Raw genomic sequence first — 17,788 nt, forward strand, 5'->3', positions numbered from 1 at the left:
GCTCCCCTTGACTGGAGGAGGAGGAGGAGGAGGAGGAGGAGGAGGAGGAGCATGGAAAGGGGAGAGGGGAAAAAGGGCAGGGAGTAGAAGTAGACCAAAAGTCCACTTCCACGTTCTATGCAAATAAGAAGATCTGAAATGTAGTTTAATTTTATCGGTTACCAGGACTACGAGAACCACTTCCTGTACTTCGGAGCTGGACTGACCCTCGCCCAGTTACTCATCATGCTTCTGTTCTGTCTGGTCGGTGGCATCTTCTCATACAAGGTAAGTCGAGGCTCAGTTTTCCGTTCTCTGTAGTTGGGTGTCGTAGGCGAGAGGCGCTTGCTGGTCTTTCGTTGATTCGTAGAATGATCGGTTGGGTAGTGGGGTTTGGAAGGGAGGGTTTTTAAGTTGGGGTGGGGGAGGAATGGGAGAGTTGAATTTGTAGCTTACTTGAAGATTTTTTTTTTTTTTTTTTTTTACTAAGTACTAAGGCCTATATGACGAATAACTTAGTGTCCTCACGTAGCCACAGATGACGACGAAAATAATAAAAGAAGAATAAACATGTTTTAAGAGGGACGGTCGTATGCACAAGGGAAAACAAAGGTATACCAAGCCTGTGTGAAGTCACTCATTCTCCAGTGACTCATTATCCTCTGTTCACCAACCGCAGGTAGAAGTAACAGAAGCGAATCTCTGACGAATTAATCTCCTTTTTATCAGTCAAACAATATAAAAAAAAGAAGATAAAAAAGGTTATACTGTACGAGATTTTAGGACACTTCTTGCCTGGAATAATTGCTTTGGTACTGGGTTGTAGAAACGACATCAGCTGCCGACAGTCTGTCACCGAAGCGGAAAATATAAGACGCATTGTCATCTGCAAGCAAGAAGTTTGATAACGTCCGATAGGGCTTTGTCGAGATGAAGTTGCATCATTTACTTTGATAAGAACGAGATTTTTTTGCGACAGGATTATAGTTCTTTAAGACGTCGAACCTGGATATCATTTCCTTTCTGTATTCATACATACATATGTTGCGACGGCAGTTTGAGTAACCATACATCAGTTAATAATAATACATACATACATACACACACAGATACGTACCTACATGCAAGTATATATCCATTGCTGACGTCTGGTCAACCTTCTTATTTCCACCATTCACGTAAACATTTCAATACATTGAAAAAAAAAAAAAAAAAAAAAAAAAAAAAAAAAAAAAAAAAAACTTTCGATCTGAAAGCCTTCCAAAACGAACACGGTCTCTCTCCTTCAAGAGTGGCTTCTGACGTTTTTGTCTCCTAGCTCCCCTTCATTCTGTTTTTATACTGAATCTGCCCCCCCGCCCCGGTATCTTTACTGCTATTATCCTTTCCCAACCAGCGAATATAGAATGTCCCGCTTCTTCTCGGTACGCAAAACAGAACCTCCGTTCCACCACCGCGGGCAGTGTAGCATGGCAGAGCCAGCCATCTCTCGGTATTGTCAAGTTCCCCCCACCCCACATCCCCCAACCTTTTCACGTTCAGGGAATGCTGATATGGGTTCAGGAAACGTAGAGGATGTTGGGGGGGGCGAGATGGTTGGGGCTTGGTTTTGGGGGAGTAGGGGAAAGATACAATGAAATCGTCCCATACAATAGAGGCCTGAGATTATTTCCCTAGCATGAGGAACAAAACAAAATTTAATACAGGTTAATATTACAAAAAAATAAAAATAAATAAATGGTGGGAGGGATTTATAATCTATTTATATTTCTTATTTTTTGCTTAAGACCTTACTTAATATCATCATCAATGTTGTCGTGAATCGTGAAATAATGAGGCAGTCATATATATATATATATATATATATATATATATATATATATATATATATATATATATATATATATATATATATATATATATATATATATTAGTTTAAGGATTAAAATTTAAGGATTAACTCATATTATGTGATAGTGGTAAATAAAAAATCAGAACCAAAACTATAAATAATATTTATACGCTATCTTTCACTTGAATACATCACATAATTATTTTCACAATGTTTTCTTTAATACTGAGTTTAAGCCACGAGATGAGCCTTCAAACATAAGTCATAAGTTAATACCTTTTCACGGTGCCCTAACACGTAAACCAAACAGGACTAACAACATTATAAACTGCATGAACACAGTGGAAAACTGCTTTAAATGACGCAAGGAAAAAAAAAGAGGAAACAAAGCAAGCATAAACATCTTCAGAATAACACTGCAATTCTCCTTGGCCGATAACACAGCTTTTCTATCATCTTTCATCAACAATAATGATACTTGCATCAATATTTGTCCTATTAATAAATGTAATTATACTTCTACACCTACTGAAGGCTTCGTTGCGTCATTATCACTCAAAGAATTATTTTTGAAAACAAAAACCTCAAAACTTTCGGCCTCGACCAAAACAAACAGGTAGCGAAAACAAGCACCACTTGGAATATTCATCCTTTACAACGGCTCTCCCTGATTCATGTCGCCTTTACTTTTAAGTTATTTTCTTTCCGCCTGTGATCACTTCCCTTCCTCCTCCGTGCCACACTCTGTAGTCTTCATTCCCCCTCTTCCGTTCCTCCTGCAGGTTTGCGAGGAGAACCGACGCAGCAGAAGGAGCCTGCACAAGGCGAAGTTCCGCAAGAACGGCGGGCCAACAGCCCCTCCAATGGACTACGACGATGAGGCGGCCATTGTCCACACTAACATCGACGAGCAATTCATGAACCAGGGACTAACGGACAGCACCCACAAGCTCCCACTGCCAGGATCTTCCGGTAGCATCGACAAAGCGGGAAGAGCAGAAACCCTTAGACATCCCAGTGAACGCTAATGATAGGATTTTAAAACCCTCTACAAATTGATTTATTTTTTCTAAGAGTATATAGTTAATTTTACTTACCGCAAGAGAAAAACCTCCTCTTTTGATACAGTCATCTCTCTTCGAAGTCGTTCGCCTCCCCAAGGAGTGATATGTTTTTTTTTTTAAGACTATGTTTTAGGATTCAGCCATATCATTGCCAGTCATTATTATTCACATATACAGTTAAGTCTGAGTTGTATGGTGAATTGAAGGCGTTTTTATATTAAGTGTATAAATAAGTTTTTTTTCATATTTGAGGTACTTGTATTTTCAGTACTAAAGCTTTATTTTCAACTTCCCCAAAAGCGTCAAAGGAACAGTTTTCTTGACTTAATGAATCAGAGAAATTTTTTTTTGGTTTCAAAAGTCATTTTCGATCTGAGTGATTCCTGTAAAATTGCATATCCACCTCAAAGTCAGTTCATTAAATACTTAGACCAGCATGACATTAGGTGTAGGAAGTTAGAACAAGGATCATCTTTAATTTATTGATCTCAAATGTAAGAAGAGAGCAAAGGGAACAGCCTCTGAGTTTGAATGGCTTTCCCGTATGTGATGAACACAGAAAAATATGAACAAGCCAAGGTCTAAGTGTTTGTATGTAGCTTACTGAATCAAAATGTCAATGAAAGTATCAGAAGACGGTAAATGCAGATAAAAATGTAGGAGATTGGTTTCGAAATGAGGAATAACTTACGAGGTATTGACCTTCTATTTCGAAACGTAAGAAATAAGTTGACGAGAAAACCTTTTCTCTCATTCTCCATTTGTTCTTGGAAAAAAAACACGACAAGTTTTCACAAACTTCATTTTTTTTCATTACTTTAAGGTACCTTTTTCCATTTGCGAGTCAGACTTGGCGAATGGAGATGTGTGTAAAGTAAGGTATTTTCTTAATAATATTTTTAACGAGTTTGTTCCCAATAATGATGTTGGTTCAGTGGTTTTAGGTAGAGCTAAAACAGGACACTGACACCAGCGTAGTAGTGCCAAAGACAAACTGATACTAGATGCACACTTTCATTCTTATTCCTATTATTTGTTTCATGAAATCTAGTTCATACATGTTTAGTTGGCTTTAAAATGAATCATTGTACAAATAGTGAAGGATATTCGTCATCGAATGTCCATCAGAGGTGATACTATATAGGGCGATGCTAAATTCAAACCAAGAGCTAGAAAGTCAAGGAACTGCCTTGTCTTAACAAGGCAATTTCATTGTCTTCAGGCAATTTCATTGTGCGATGACCCTGTTCATTGTAACGTCAAGATATGTCAGGCTAATGTGAATTTACAACTCCCAAAGAAAATCATTGTTACGATGAAACAAAACAAAAAAAAAGTGCGACAGATGAAATGTCTCTAATGTATTATTTTAACAAACAACGAAATTCCTTGTTCCAAACACATACAGGATCTGGGCCTTTTCAGATACGGTGTTAGAAATTTGGTACGGGGTGACTCTCGACCCTGAGGGCCGATATGTCGAAAGTAAGCCTGAAGTCATTAAAAAAAATATAAGCCATTCAAAGTAACCTCACCATAAACTGGTTCCTTGATGCTAATCACGAAAAAAGTTGCCTTCATAACTGATTAATTTTTAAGAATAATTTATTTTTTCTCCAAAAACTGTGTTTACTTTAAGCTTTGAACCATTATACGATTGCATGTGTTCCTTTTTGCTTAAATTATGCAATTTAAATCAGCCATAATTAGCAAATTAGGCATGTATCTACATTAGGCCTATTGACTTTGTTCCAATTTTTCTGAATTTAAAATAAAAAGTCTTGCATTTGCTCAGTGACAATTTTGAACAAAAGCTCTTTATGAGATTTGCTCATGGGAGTTGAGAGCATTTCTTTTAATCAGCCATTTTCATTTTGTTTTGTTGAAACGAAAAAAATAAAAATAGCATTTTTCATCAGAAATAATAAGTCAATTAGTTTGTGTATATATTAGATGTAAATACAGTAGGGTTGACTTTTGTATATTTTGGTTGTGTGACATGTATGATCTTCAAATGACCTCCAGTCCTTCTCCCCTGCTCCCAATCCCAACGCTTTTCGACAATAAACACCCTCCCCCCCTCCTCCTCCTCCTCCCCACAACCATGATTTCTGACCCACCTACGAAACCACCCAACCAAAGCAAAAACCAATTTTTTATACTTTCCTTTTATAATATTTAAGTATTATTGAAAGTACATTTCTCGTGAGTGTCTTGTATTTTGTATGGTATCCAGTGTAACTGGACAGGTCCTTTGCAACACAGTTGCTGGTTATGAAATCCAGAGAGTCAAAATAGAGTTTGCAAAGGACCTGTTTTTTTTATTGTAATAAGACGATTTACAAAAATAAAACGAATCGATAAACATTCTCTTTTTTTCCTCTTTTTCTCTTCCCTTCATCTTCCTGTTGGAACATTAAACAAAGCTGATTGGACCTAAAGAAGGATGGAACAAGCTTAGTCAAAAGTTAAAAACAGATTTTAACAGATGCATTACAGATCTATTACCTAAAGTCCTATGGTGAAAATTAAACGTAATAATCAGAGTTGCATTTTCCATGCTGCAAGTAAGGTACCACATGGCAGGCGGTTTAACATAATACCGTATATAAAATCATCTAAAAAATATTGTAATGATAAAACTGGAGAGAATTTCAACACCAATAATCAAAATAAAACAGATTTCAGCTTTACTAGCGATAATCAAATAAGCAAAAATAAACCTTTGTGATAAACTTAAAAACAGAAGTGTTAAGTTCAAGGTGAAAGATATTTATTATCTCAACCATAAAGTAACCTTAATTAGCATAAAATGGATTTTCTCGAGTTACTTGAGATGAATGGATATTAAATACCTCTTTTTCCTATAATTACAATTAAGGGGATGTTAATCATAATAATCACATATGCTCGTGTTAAGATGTGACTGAAACAAAATGTATCTATTTTTTATCTCGCTAACAATATTTTGAAAATGTCCGAGGGAGCAAATAACACCATAATGAAAGTTACGAGGAGGTTAAGTAGTACAATAAACACATACGGTCGTGTTTAATTACAACTAAAACTATATGTCTCTTTGTAGTTATCAAGATAAATTATTTTTAAACACACCCGTAACTTGTTAACCTTGAAAGAGAAAATAACACCATAACGAAAGTTACGGGGAAGTTAAGTACAATAAACACACATGGTCGGGTTAAATTATAACTGAAACAGTGTATGTCTTTTTATACTTATCAACATAAATTATTTTTAAACACGCCATGTAACTTGTTAACCTTTCAAACACAACATCCACAATACTGTCAAAGGAGAAGGACTATGCTCTCATCGACACTTGAATACACTTAGTTTCAAACACTTTAAGGGGCATTTTATCTTCAATGCAGAGATAAACGCTAAATTACGTTACCCCCAAATCTCGTGGAGTCTCCAGAAATTGTTTCTATACTACCAACGGCGTCAGTAACCTAGGTGTTGTGACGCCAGTTTTAGTAGCTATAATCAGTCTATAAAATCTATACTACCATTGAGTTCCCGGATATATTTTCCTATATATTTTTATTTTCCATTATATTTCTGCCTACGATTTCCCCAAAGAGCAAAAGGGACAGATGTTCACTAAGATTAAGGCGTATACGCCGCAGAAAAGCACTGGTGGGGTCATTTTAGAAAGCATTAAAGAACTTATGATTAATGCATGAAATATTACTCGTTGAATATGTAGATAAATATGAAAATTTAGTAGATATCAGATGCTCAGGAATACAATATATATTAGATAAATCATTCTGCCTACATCTTTAAAAACCAGGAGAAAACGTAATAATCTATTAGGTTAATTTGTGAACTGATAAGAAAATATCTATCTAAACTTAACAAATATCTATAAATGACTTTAAAACTACGGTGTCTGAGCAGTATGGAAGTAAAATTCGTTCGCGGGTAAGTAAAACTGAAGGTGATTACTCTCAACAAAAACAAATAAAAAAACAATAGAAAGTCCTGGGAAAACATAAATAAATATGTTCACAATAAGCAACTTTAATAGAGGAAACTAAATACGATTTCCAAACTTTGATGTAAACCAAAGTTTAATTATAACTAACAACTCCAGAATTTGAAAAGAAACTTTGTTCCGTTAATCTGACTACTTGTACAGTTGCCAAAAATGAAATGTATGCTATGTAATAGATTCGAATATATTTCTAAATACATTCTCTTTAATTCAACCTTGGTTTGACCTATTATATGAACTTCGGTCAGTTATAAATTAACCAAAACACTAGTTATAAATACAGCAGATGTATGATAACACCAAATATAAATACAGCAGATATATGATAACACCAATTATAAATACAGCAGCTATATGATAACACCAATTATAAATACAGCAGACGTACGATTCAAAGCAAGACAGCATAATTAATTTTCAGTTCTAACAATAAATAGCTATAGTACATTTTCAAAACAATATATCACACATTATAACAGTACTAACCATAAAAACTACAAAATTATTGAACCTTTTAAAGTATTTCCAGATTAGAAAACTTAATCACTACAATTTAAGTCGATTGCTTTTCATTTACCATTGGGCTAAGTTTTTTTTTTTAACCGCTACGTAATTTACGAAAAAAATTATAGAAATGGCAATTAAGGAAAGATCTTACTTAAAACCAAAAACTCTGAACAACTAATTCTCTCTTTTTCTAAAAAAAAAATAATAAGCAACAGAGATATAAAACAACACAACAGTTGCTATTATAGTGAAAGATTTTTATAATTTAACAACGATAACAATCGATGCAGTTCAACTTCATGAATTAAAAAGAGAAAAGTAATTATTTTAAAAGGATATACGCATATGCAAAGATAACCTCGTACATACGTACAAACACACACGCATATATATATGTGCGTGTGTGTGTGTGTAGGTCATGAGGACAGCAACCCCATCCTAGCAAGGCTTGTTGACCACGAGGAGGCTAACAGCCTCTGGAGCCACTTTATACATTACTTAATAACCAGTACTGCGCACTCACACTCATAAACACATACAAACAATGAGAGGCAATATTCTTAGAATACATTTATCAAATATTTATATACATCATCACAATTCAGCACCCACACACGAGAGAGAGAGAGAGAGATAAACGTACTCGGTAAGGTAAGCAACAAAATTAAAACTTCTTATCACCGGCTTGAAGGTGCGTAAATATAACATAAGACAAGAATGAAAATAAACACACTCTTATGCTCTTCATGAGGTTCGGCTAAAGTATCGCTTGCGTTCAAATGCCTGAAGAGGTTGGCCTATTTCGTTGGAGCGGCAAAGCGCGTGCAAATTCTTTCCAAAGGTTAAACTGAAGATAAATCTTCTGTTTTGCCGCGTTGTTGTGTGCCCACTTTAGGGAAATGTGAAATCGTTTTCTCATGAGATTTTAGAATGAAAAATTGTATATGTTGCAGTGTGCACATTATATATATGTGTACACACACACACACACACACACATATATATATGTATATATATATATATATATATATATATATATATATATATATATATATATATATATATATATATATATATATATATATATATATATATATATATAAAGAGAGGCATGTAGAGTTAGTATAGATTGTAATGGAAAAATAAGATTTTCACGAGCAACCGAAAAACAGCATTTAATCTTTAATAAATAAAAAGGCCCCAGCGAACAGTACAAAAAGTAATAATAAAATTACTTAACGAAAAGTTTAAAACAATGAATATGTTAATAATAAGGGAACTTGGTGATCATTCGTTAATTATCAAACTCGTGAAAATAATTTATTTGATGTTTGCATCAAAACTGGCTGATGTCCAAAAATGCCAACTACTAAGAATCCTCAAGTCAAGCACAAATACGAAATGGCTTTCAATGCTATCATGTGACAAAATTTAAGCTAATAAATCGCCCCCAATCTTTTTTCTTATTACCATAATTTGAAATGAGCAAAAAGGCCATGGGGTAGCGAAGCAAACTAAACAATGCCAATTTCGGCATAAGAAAGACAGCCGATGGGGAATAAGAAATGGAGGTAAATAAAAAAATTAAAAATTAATTAATATATATATATATATATATATATATATATATATATATATATATATATATATATAATCACACACACATATAAAGCAATTCAGCTCAGCAAAAGAGGCATATAGTGCTTCAAAGAAGTAATCCAACCTCTTCTGAAACTTCTAACTAACTGCATCATTAATATCCCATTAAAAATTATTCCAACGTTTTATAGTGAAAAGTTGTGAAAGATTTTCACTATCCACTCCTGGGCAGCTCATCAGATGCTGATCCTTTGCAGCGCGAGTAACATTACGCCACTTATTTTTGGGGTACAAACACTTCAAGTACTTATAATGGAAGTATGGCTGCCATGATTTGATATACAACCTAGGTTAAACTGAAGGGTCATGACCCATTTTGCTTGTCTTCGCTCAAGACTAGCTGTAAAAAGACATACAGTTGGATATGGTGTAATTTAAACACTTAGAAATTACAATGGTGTTACAATTAGTCTGGCGCCCAAGAAAATATGTCACATTATTGAGCCAGTTTTATCAGAAATAAAATAAACCCGTCCCCACTTGAAGAAGCATTGTATGTGAATAGCGGTATGGAACACAAACTGGCTTTACTGGTTCAGTTATCTCACCAGCATCTTTATTAATTTTACATCTTATGAAATTAAGATCAAGTCCTCAGCTTTAAGAGCTGAGGTCATCAGAGTGATAAGACCCTCTTACTATATAATTTCTATTGGACATATCACAGTATAGGCTTACTGAGGACAAAGCCCACTGAGCAGGCGAATGCTATAGTGGAAATGTAAAATGTACGGTAAATAAAATTATGTATGGTAAATACTGAACTCAGTGATAACTTGTGATGCTTAGAGAAACACTTTCAGACTATTGTGGCGATAATTGCTGAAGGCCTCATAGCCTCTATTGCTATTATTGCCTTGTAACAGAAACTATAATAGATACTGCCACAAGGTCTATGACGACATGCATTATAGAAGACTTTTACAACTTTCTGAGAGCAATAACATGACGAACCTAACTTGATCATGGAAATGGTGAGCATTGCGCTCTTCCGTAGAAAACATTATCACCTGGCAAACTAAGGACAGTTACAAGTTTTAATTCTATAATAATCAACTATTCTAACTTCCTTTCCTTAGCTAGGGGATTTAAATAAATAAAGTTAAGTAAAGAAATCTGCAGTTAGAAGCTTAAGGTGTATAGATCCTTCATATGAAGCTCTCTAGAATCTCTAAAACCTGGGATTTCTGAAGGTGTGACAGCATTATAAATAAAAAAAATAATAAATACATTAGTCCATAAAGATTTGAGAATGTAAAAAATAAGACTGTTGTAACTCAGTGGGATCATCGGCAACTTGCACTCAGTGCGTCCCGAGCTCGAGCCAAGCTCAGGCAGCGACAGCTCTTCACTGTCACAGGACCTTTTTGTTTCTGTGAGCTAACAATTTGTGTTTAGTGGACGATACCGCGTAGGTCTAGGTGCTGAGGCACCAGCAGCCAGTGACGTGCTACTCCAAGTCTCACGTGGTTGGAGACAGAACTTGGACACTGACCAAATGTTTGGTTAAATTTTGTCTCTAGGCACTGGCTGCTCACTAGAGCCTTTAAACCATTCAACCTTTGTACAATGGAGAAAATAAGTAATAGTGAATGCAATTTGGAATGGACATGTAGAAAGCAAAATATTGTAGGTAGATGCACATGAGAAGGATGGAAATGAACTCTTTGTAAATCAATGGACATTAAGAATATCTATTACCGAGTTAATTTACCGCCCCAGTAGAGCACATGCCCTAAGGTATTGTGCTTACTACAAACTTGCTTTCTATTTATCACCAGAAAGAACAGCAAATGAAACCGCTTTGAAATTTTATGTTACAAAATTTTTTGTTGTAAATAATACAAGATTTTGGGGGTTATGTCAATCTCAACAGCAGTAAATATACTGACTTGAAGAACATGTGCCTTGTAGAATCTTTTGATTCCCATACTTCTTGTTAATTTCAGTGATAAGCAAAGAGACTGGTTTGGCTAATATGTTGATGACTGGCATTATAGCTCTGCCCTGGAAATGGGGCAACCTTTTAATACTTTGCTACTGATATGGTAGATTATATTTCTAGCAATGTAACGGAACTCTGTTCCCGTCCTTGTTAAAGCCAAAGTCAGCGAGTTTACTTGCACTTCTGAGAAGTGCTTTGTGGTGACGATCCATTATGTAAATCTGTATATTCTAATCTTGCAGCTAAAACAAATAGAACATTGTCGTACCATTTAAAATATATCTGAAGTTAATGTTAACTCTCATCTACCAAGGAACTGAATCAGAAACAATCACAAATCTTAGGACCTACTGTCTCAAGAATGTAAAATATTTAGATCCATTGTCAGCCTTGATAATACATGTCTTACATGATAAAAAGACCATGTTCAACATTGGGTGATGCAGTCCTTCCAAGACGAAATGGCAGAACTTGGTTGAAACATGCCACAAAGCACATTCTCCACCTTTATATTCAGTACATATAATATTCTTCCTTTACTTGCAAATGATGGGAACCGTTAACCAATCTGAAGATATGAAAGAGCTACTTCAAAAAATATTTGTGGTTAAACATTTACATACCTCTTCCTTATACCTAAACCACTTCTTACCATTCAATGGTCTTAAAAGGATCCAAAAGAATCTGGACAGCATATTTACAAATTTTCAATTTCTAAATAGCGTCTTTCCAGATAATGGGAACAGCAAAACAATGTGCACCCATTTGAGAAAGCAATATAAATACAGACTGCAATAACCGCAGACCAATTTTCTTTTCAGTGTACTGCAAAGTTGGTGGAAATTTATTCTCCATATAACTACCTAGAATACAGACAGTTAGTTCCTGATAACAATATTTCTGAAGGACAGATATTTGTGAAATTCTTTTGGATGAAACTAGTTACAGCCATAACAACTTTGGCACTGGATATGAGCCCTGGCTTAATCTGGTGAGAGGTAACACTAGTATTAGTCACAACATACCTAAAGCTCTAACAGATCTTCAAACTTGGGTTTTTGATGTTCTGTACCAAAACTCCTTCAAGGATTTTACTTCACTGACTGCATATGGTTGTTCTTGACAATATTTTCATGGGTGCAGAACTATCATGCCAAGTGTTCCACAATGTTTCTCGTGATATAATGATTTGCCTTGAAAGCAAGTTCGAGCACTGTGCACATGACACAACTCTGGCAGTACAGTATGTGTCTGTTCATGAGGTATGTGAACCAAATCTAAAAAATCAAGAATTTAATAAGCTGATCCTGTACCATGCGCCAACTCCTTGACTCACTGTCCATAGGTCATACTGTCTGCGATAATTTCGAGTATATGACTATTTTTGGCATTACCTTCGACACTTCCCTTTCTCTTTCTGACATTATGAGAGCTTCACTGATGCTTGTTCTGCGTAGGTGTGCTGATATTGAAAGCAAGCACTTATTTACAGGTTATGATTAAACTAGACCCACTAAACAGACTATGATAACTAAGATGCTAACACGCGAGGTTCACTAGTCGAGTTAGATGTTAGAGAGAAGTAACGCAGAGTGTGTCCACGCTACAAAACATATCACAAACACATGTGCGTAGCTTATCGCAACTATATCACAAACAGGGTGAAAACAAATCAACTACCGTAAACTGAAAACGAATATATGGCAGATTAAACATAACCTTACGAGGCACTTTCATTCAACTTGTTTGTGATTTGTGTGCAATAAGTTACCGACGTGTGTTAGTGATATATTGTGTTTACGACATGTTTTACTAAAGTGTGGATGCACCATAAGAAAAGAGAAATTTAGAATAGCAAAAAGTGGGCTGACACATGCCTGTCTCCCGTGACCACCTGAGGCTTTTATTTTTATTTTTATCACGATAGAATCCACTAAAGAACTTAACCCACCGGAATATGAAAAATAATTTAGAAAGTACAAACTTTTGAGAATCACACGAACTGGGGTAACTTGAACAATATGATATAGTATACATTTTGCTTCCACATTTTACAAACCCAGCTGAATTAATCATTAAATCAAGTGACTGAGAAGAATAGCTATAGGGGAATTCCTCATATGAGGACCCTTAAATATAACGTCTCACTGTAACTACAAACCTGAAAAATATTTGCCCTTCCTTACTCCACAACATAAAATGTTTAAAATGGGGTAAATTCCTGATGGCTGAGATAAATTCAAAAAATGCAAAATAAGCTGTGACGACGTGTTCTTGTACAAATCAAAACAGGTAGCAATAAAGCAGTAATGATGGAGGATACATTGATACTTCAAGCATGAAATAAAAGCTGTAGCCAAAAACATTAACTTTTATTTTAAACATTGCTCTAAATGTGAAGGTTAACGCTGAACAATGAGATAAACTACTGAAAGTTACTGATTTAAATGTAGTCTTAAGTAGTCATTTCTATTACACCAGATTGTAACCTGAAATGTGAGATTACAAAAGTCACTCCTTTTTTTTACAAAATAAATTTAGCAAATTACAAGTTATTTGGACAGCGTTAATAAAATTGGCATTCAGAAATGGAACAATGTTTTACTTCACAAAGTCCTCGAAATTATATTTTACACGCTGTCTTTGCACCTTTGGTTGCACAACGCTAGAAGATCTGAAGGAATGGGACTATTATTCTTGAATTTATTTTCAAACTGTCCTAAAATTTATCATGAAAATCTAACTTACCATTACTATCATATCCAAAAAAAAAAATATTTATTAGAAATTTTCGTAACATTCGAGCTTGTTTGTTTCAACAAAAATTTTATGTTAGACACGAAAAAATAAACAGTTGAGACAAACCTAATGAGAAAACCACAAGAAGAAGGATATGTATATAAATGCATATATATATATATATATACATACATATATATATATATATATATATATATATATATATATATATATATATATATATATATATATATATATATATATATATATATATATATATATATATATATATATATATATATATATCAGGACATAGAATATGATCATTCCAAGTCCATTTTTGATTCCACAGGTGTCCGTGAGGGCTGGGAACATTCCGTACCGCCATAGTCAGGGCAGGAAAGCATACACCAGGTCCCAATTTTCGTGAAAACCTTTTCGTACCCTAGGTAATCAGGGAGAAGGAAAGAAGTTAAAAACAAAATATTCTTCTTAAAATAATGAATTAATGCACTTTCAGAGTTGATCTACATCTAAACAATAATGACTGTCATCTACTCATTCCAGTAGCACCAGTTCAGATTCCTGAGATAACTGAAATCATCATTTACATGGAATACCATAATTCTCGTTACGCGTGTGTAATAACTGTGACATATGTGCATATGCATATACATGAAACATATATACATGAATGCTACAATGACACATATATTTCATGTATACGCATATTCATTCATGATTATCTAAATATACTCTACACATTTCAGGACAAGGAACCCCATATTTACTTTCAACTGCGTGAACAAACAAGGAACAAGGGAGGGTTATCCAAGCATTTACAGCTTTGACAAAGAACTCAAGCCTTTCAGGACCACCAACACAAAAAAAAAAAAAAAACCACCACCACCACAACAACAGTATTATTAAGCATAAAAAAAAACTTACTTCCATGGGCATTTAATTCTACTTGTGCAACAGAGCAATTTACGAGTTTACCGTTCTAATTTTACAATGTTATATTTTTTTAAATATCATTCTTCCCTCAAAATATCACTTGAAGTCTCGGAAAAGCTGACGATTTGTACAGTATAAGTTTTCTGTTTGGGAGTAGCGATGTTTTGACGGAGTTGCACTTCAAAAAATATTAATGTACCGACAAGAAGTACAAATACAACAAAAACTTATCTTGACGTTAAGAATTACAAAGACTTATCACAGGAATCACAAGCAAAAAATGTCAAAATGAACTGTATATTAGTGTGCCTAACACAAAAACAACTGTAATACACAAAAGAGTAGACTTCTTGATCTTTGCCGATGTTCATTCACATTCATAATATTTTACTGCGAAATACCGATAGGAATTACATCAGAACACTTTTATACAATGCTTTCATTCACTCCTTCAACTTACTCGCAGATGAAAATAAGAAAATAAACAATGATTCACTGTTAATAAGCTTATGTCAAACAACATCGATTATTTATATACTGTATATATTTTCTACTATCAGTGACACAAACTAAAGTACAAATTTTATTCTCGTGTTCAGTGCTAAATTATTATGTCATGATCTGTATGTCAAACCAACTCTGACTTCTAATTTTCTCTACGATACGTCGTAAAGTGTTCACTAAAATACAAGAGCCTCATAATTATGAGCAACAACTACATCGACATAATCTGTCTTAAGAGATATAACTTTCACTGTTATTCAAAATGAACAACCATTCATATGAAACAAACCAAAAAGATCACTTTGCTTCAACGACAAATGTATGCCAAAAGCAAGAAATAACTCAACAAATGAATAAATATATAAATAAACAAGCAGCAACACAAGTCAAAAGAGCTAAGGAAATGGTACAAGGTACTTTGCAAGTAGAGTAGTATTACAACCCCTCTTCAGTCTAAGCGTCGACAGTATTACCATGGAAACGTTCCCCAATTTATAAGTAAGAGGAATGACAGGCTTCTATTTATGGGCAATGATGTAATGCCTCGGCAGAATGTGGATGGTGATGCTCTGCAAAGCGGGTTGCATGCACTAGTTCTTAGTGTGCAACACAACTCATAGAGGAGGCCCAAGCAATATATTTTCCAGCGATGGTTTAAGTCACATTTATCGCTGATGGAAAACAAGACACAACCATTTTAAGCAATCCCAGTTACAGATCAAGTAATACTGCTGACACCCAGTATAGAGAACATTATACAATATGGGTGGAACAAGAAAACTGTAGTGGTACTAATACCAACATCTCTACAGATGTTGGAAATCTTGCATGCACAACCTAGTTTTCTGGCAGCACTCTATGCTATACTTTTGAGTGGTGTTGAAACGAGAGCTTATGGTCGATGGTGACACAAATTTATATCTTGTTCAGTGTCACCTTGCACGGTACATCGTAAATGTGGATTAGGGGGAGGGGCAAGCTAACCAATAAAATCTTAGTTTTGACGGAGTTCAGTCTATACACTACTAATTACAATACCTACTAATCATTTAAAAGATATTTCAAGACTAGAGGCAGCTTCACTTTGGCTTTTGGAGAACAAATAACTACACAAAGAGAAATATCACCATCATTCCGTACTACTGTATATTCTTTTCTATAGCAACTAACATAACACTCAAGTCTAGAATTGAAAGAGGTAAAGGTTTCAGAACTATACCATGTGAAATACCTGACACAACAGGCCTAGGCTCACTAAAACCTCCACCAGAAACAATGTCTACAAGTGATCTCTTATGAAACAGAGATCAAGACCAAGAATATCTCCTCTGAAACATTTGTAAGTAACTTAAGTGAAAGACAGCCCTGACATCAGCTTGAAAAATAATTTTAACTCATATCCATACTTAATGCCGGCTTGGATGTAGCAAGCTAGATCTAAAGGGAAATGACAGGTACACAATTCTTTCTTGTAGGTATCAGAAATCGTACTGCTTTCGGGAAGCGGGTTTCAACATTAAAGGTACTAGTTTCAGGTATCAGCAACCTTAGATGGTAGCGCATGGTGGAGACTGATATGCAATAACTGAACTCAGCAGTTAAAAAACCCTTTGGAACAGTTCAGTTCGGCATAATCTCTGCTCATCGGATGCTAGTTTTGAGTGAAAGAACCACAGATATGATTTTTAAACATTTATGGTGAACAATCATCTGATCTCTACTTTAACAGTGCAAAGTTTTTTAGGACTTTTTCTATCCTTAAATAAAAATAAATTTAATGAGAAGTGGCCAGTGATGATATGTATCAAGAAAAATCTAATGACGGTTCTATAGCTCCAAATTCCTCATAAAGAAGCTTAACTCTATACCTCATGAATGGTTTTATTTTTCCATTATTAGTCAATGTATGAGAAATGGACGAACTAGCCCTTAAGTCGGCAGAGTTTACCTTGTCTACCAATGATAAAGATGAGTTATTTCTTGTGGTTTACTTTTCAAATCATTTTAGTTTCTCTCAGTAAATCAGAGAGCACTATCTGCTTCATTGCAACTTTCAGCAAAGTTCTGTAAATTCAACTGAATGCAATTTACTCACCATATGTTGAACCATAGTAGGTCTTGTTTGGAATGGAACGAGTATTACTTACTGAGAAGTCTTGCTTAGTACTGATTTCAGATAGTGTATCCATCACTTCCCGGTTGGCATAAGCCTGTCATCACGCAATCTTGTCACTAACGGTGCTGAAAATGTAGTTATTGACCGAGATTTCCATTGCTGGTGCACAATGGTTAAAGGCCAGAATGTCTCGCATTACTGTTAAAACATTTGTTAAAAATACGTCCTGTTAATTATCAGAAATATGAATGGGCATTTTTTCAGCTGGAGACCGTCGCGGGGTACACAAAATGCCAGAGTCTAGGGGCAGACAAAATCCCAGAGATGATCAGCAATACTGATCAGTTATAAAGATGAAAACCAATCTCTGTGCTAAGCAGTAAAGTTTCCCAATAAAAAAAATATGTCAAAGGTCACGTAGTTTATATGACAGTCGCATGCGCAA

At 34.9% G+C, this 17,788-nt stretch overlaps 1 protein-coding gene and 1 long non-coding RNA gene across 4 annotated transcripts in view; both read left to right on the forward strand.

The window, feature by feature from the left end:
• The window catches only part of LOC136856630 (uncharacterized), a 53,294-nt gene extending 48,034 nt beyond the window's left edge, over positions 1 to 5,260 (forward strand). For all 3 annotated transcript variants that reach the window (XM_067134602.1, XM_067134584.1, XM_067134594.1), the window contains exons 6-7: positions 166 to 267; positions 2,614 to 5,260. In XM_067134602.1, coding sequence (XP_066990703.1) covers positions 166 to 267; positions 2,614 to 2,859 — 348 coding nt within the window. In that variant the 3' untranslated portion in view covers positions 2,860 to 5,260. The remainder of the gene's footprint in view (positions 1 to 165; positions 268 to 2,613) is intronic.
• An 8,856-nt stretch (positions 5,261 to 14,116) lies between these two features.
• Positions 14,117 to 17,092, forward strand: LOC136856640 (uncharacterized). Its single transcript, XR_010858438.1, has 2 exons — positions 14,117 to 14,215; positions 14,537 to 17,092. It is a non-coding gene; the product is annotated as an uncharacterized lncRNA (long non-coding RNA).
• The last annotated feature ends 696 nt before the right edge of the window (positions 17,093 to 17,788 follow it).

This window comes from Macrobrachium rosenbergii, chromosome 3, assembly GCF_040412425.1.
Source record: "Macrobrachium rosenbergii isolate ZJJX-2024 chromosome 3, ASM4041242v1, whole genome shotgun sequence".
Taxonomy (NCBI): Eukaryota; Metazoa; Arthropoda; class Malacostraca; order Decapoda; family Palaemonidae; genus Macrobrachium; species Macrobrachium rosenbergii.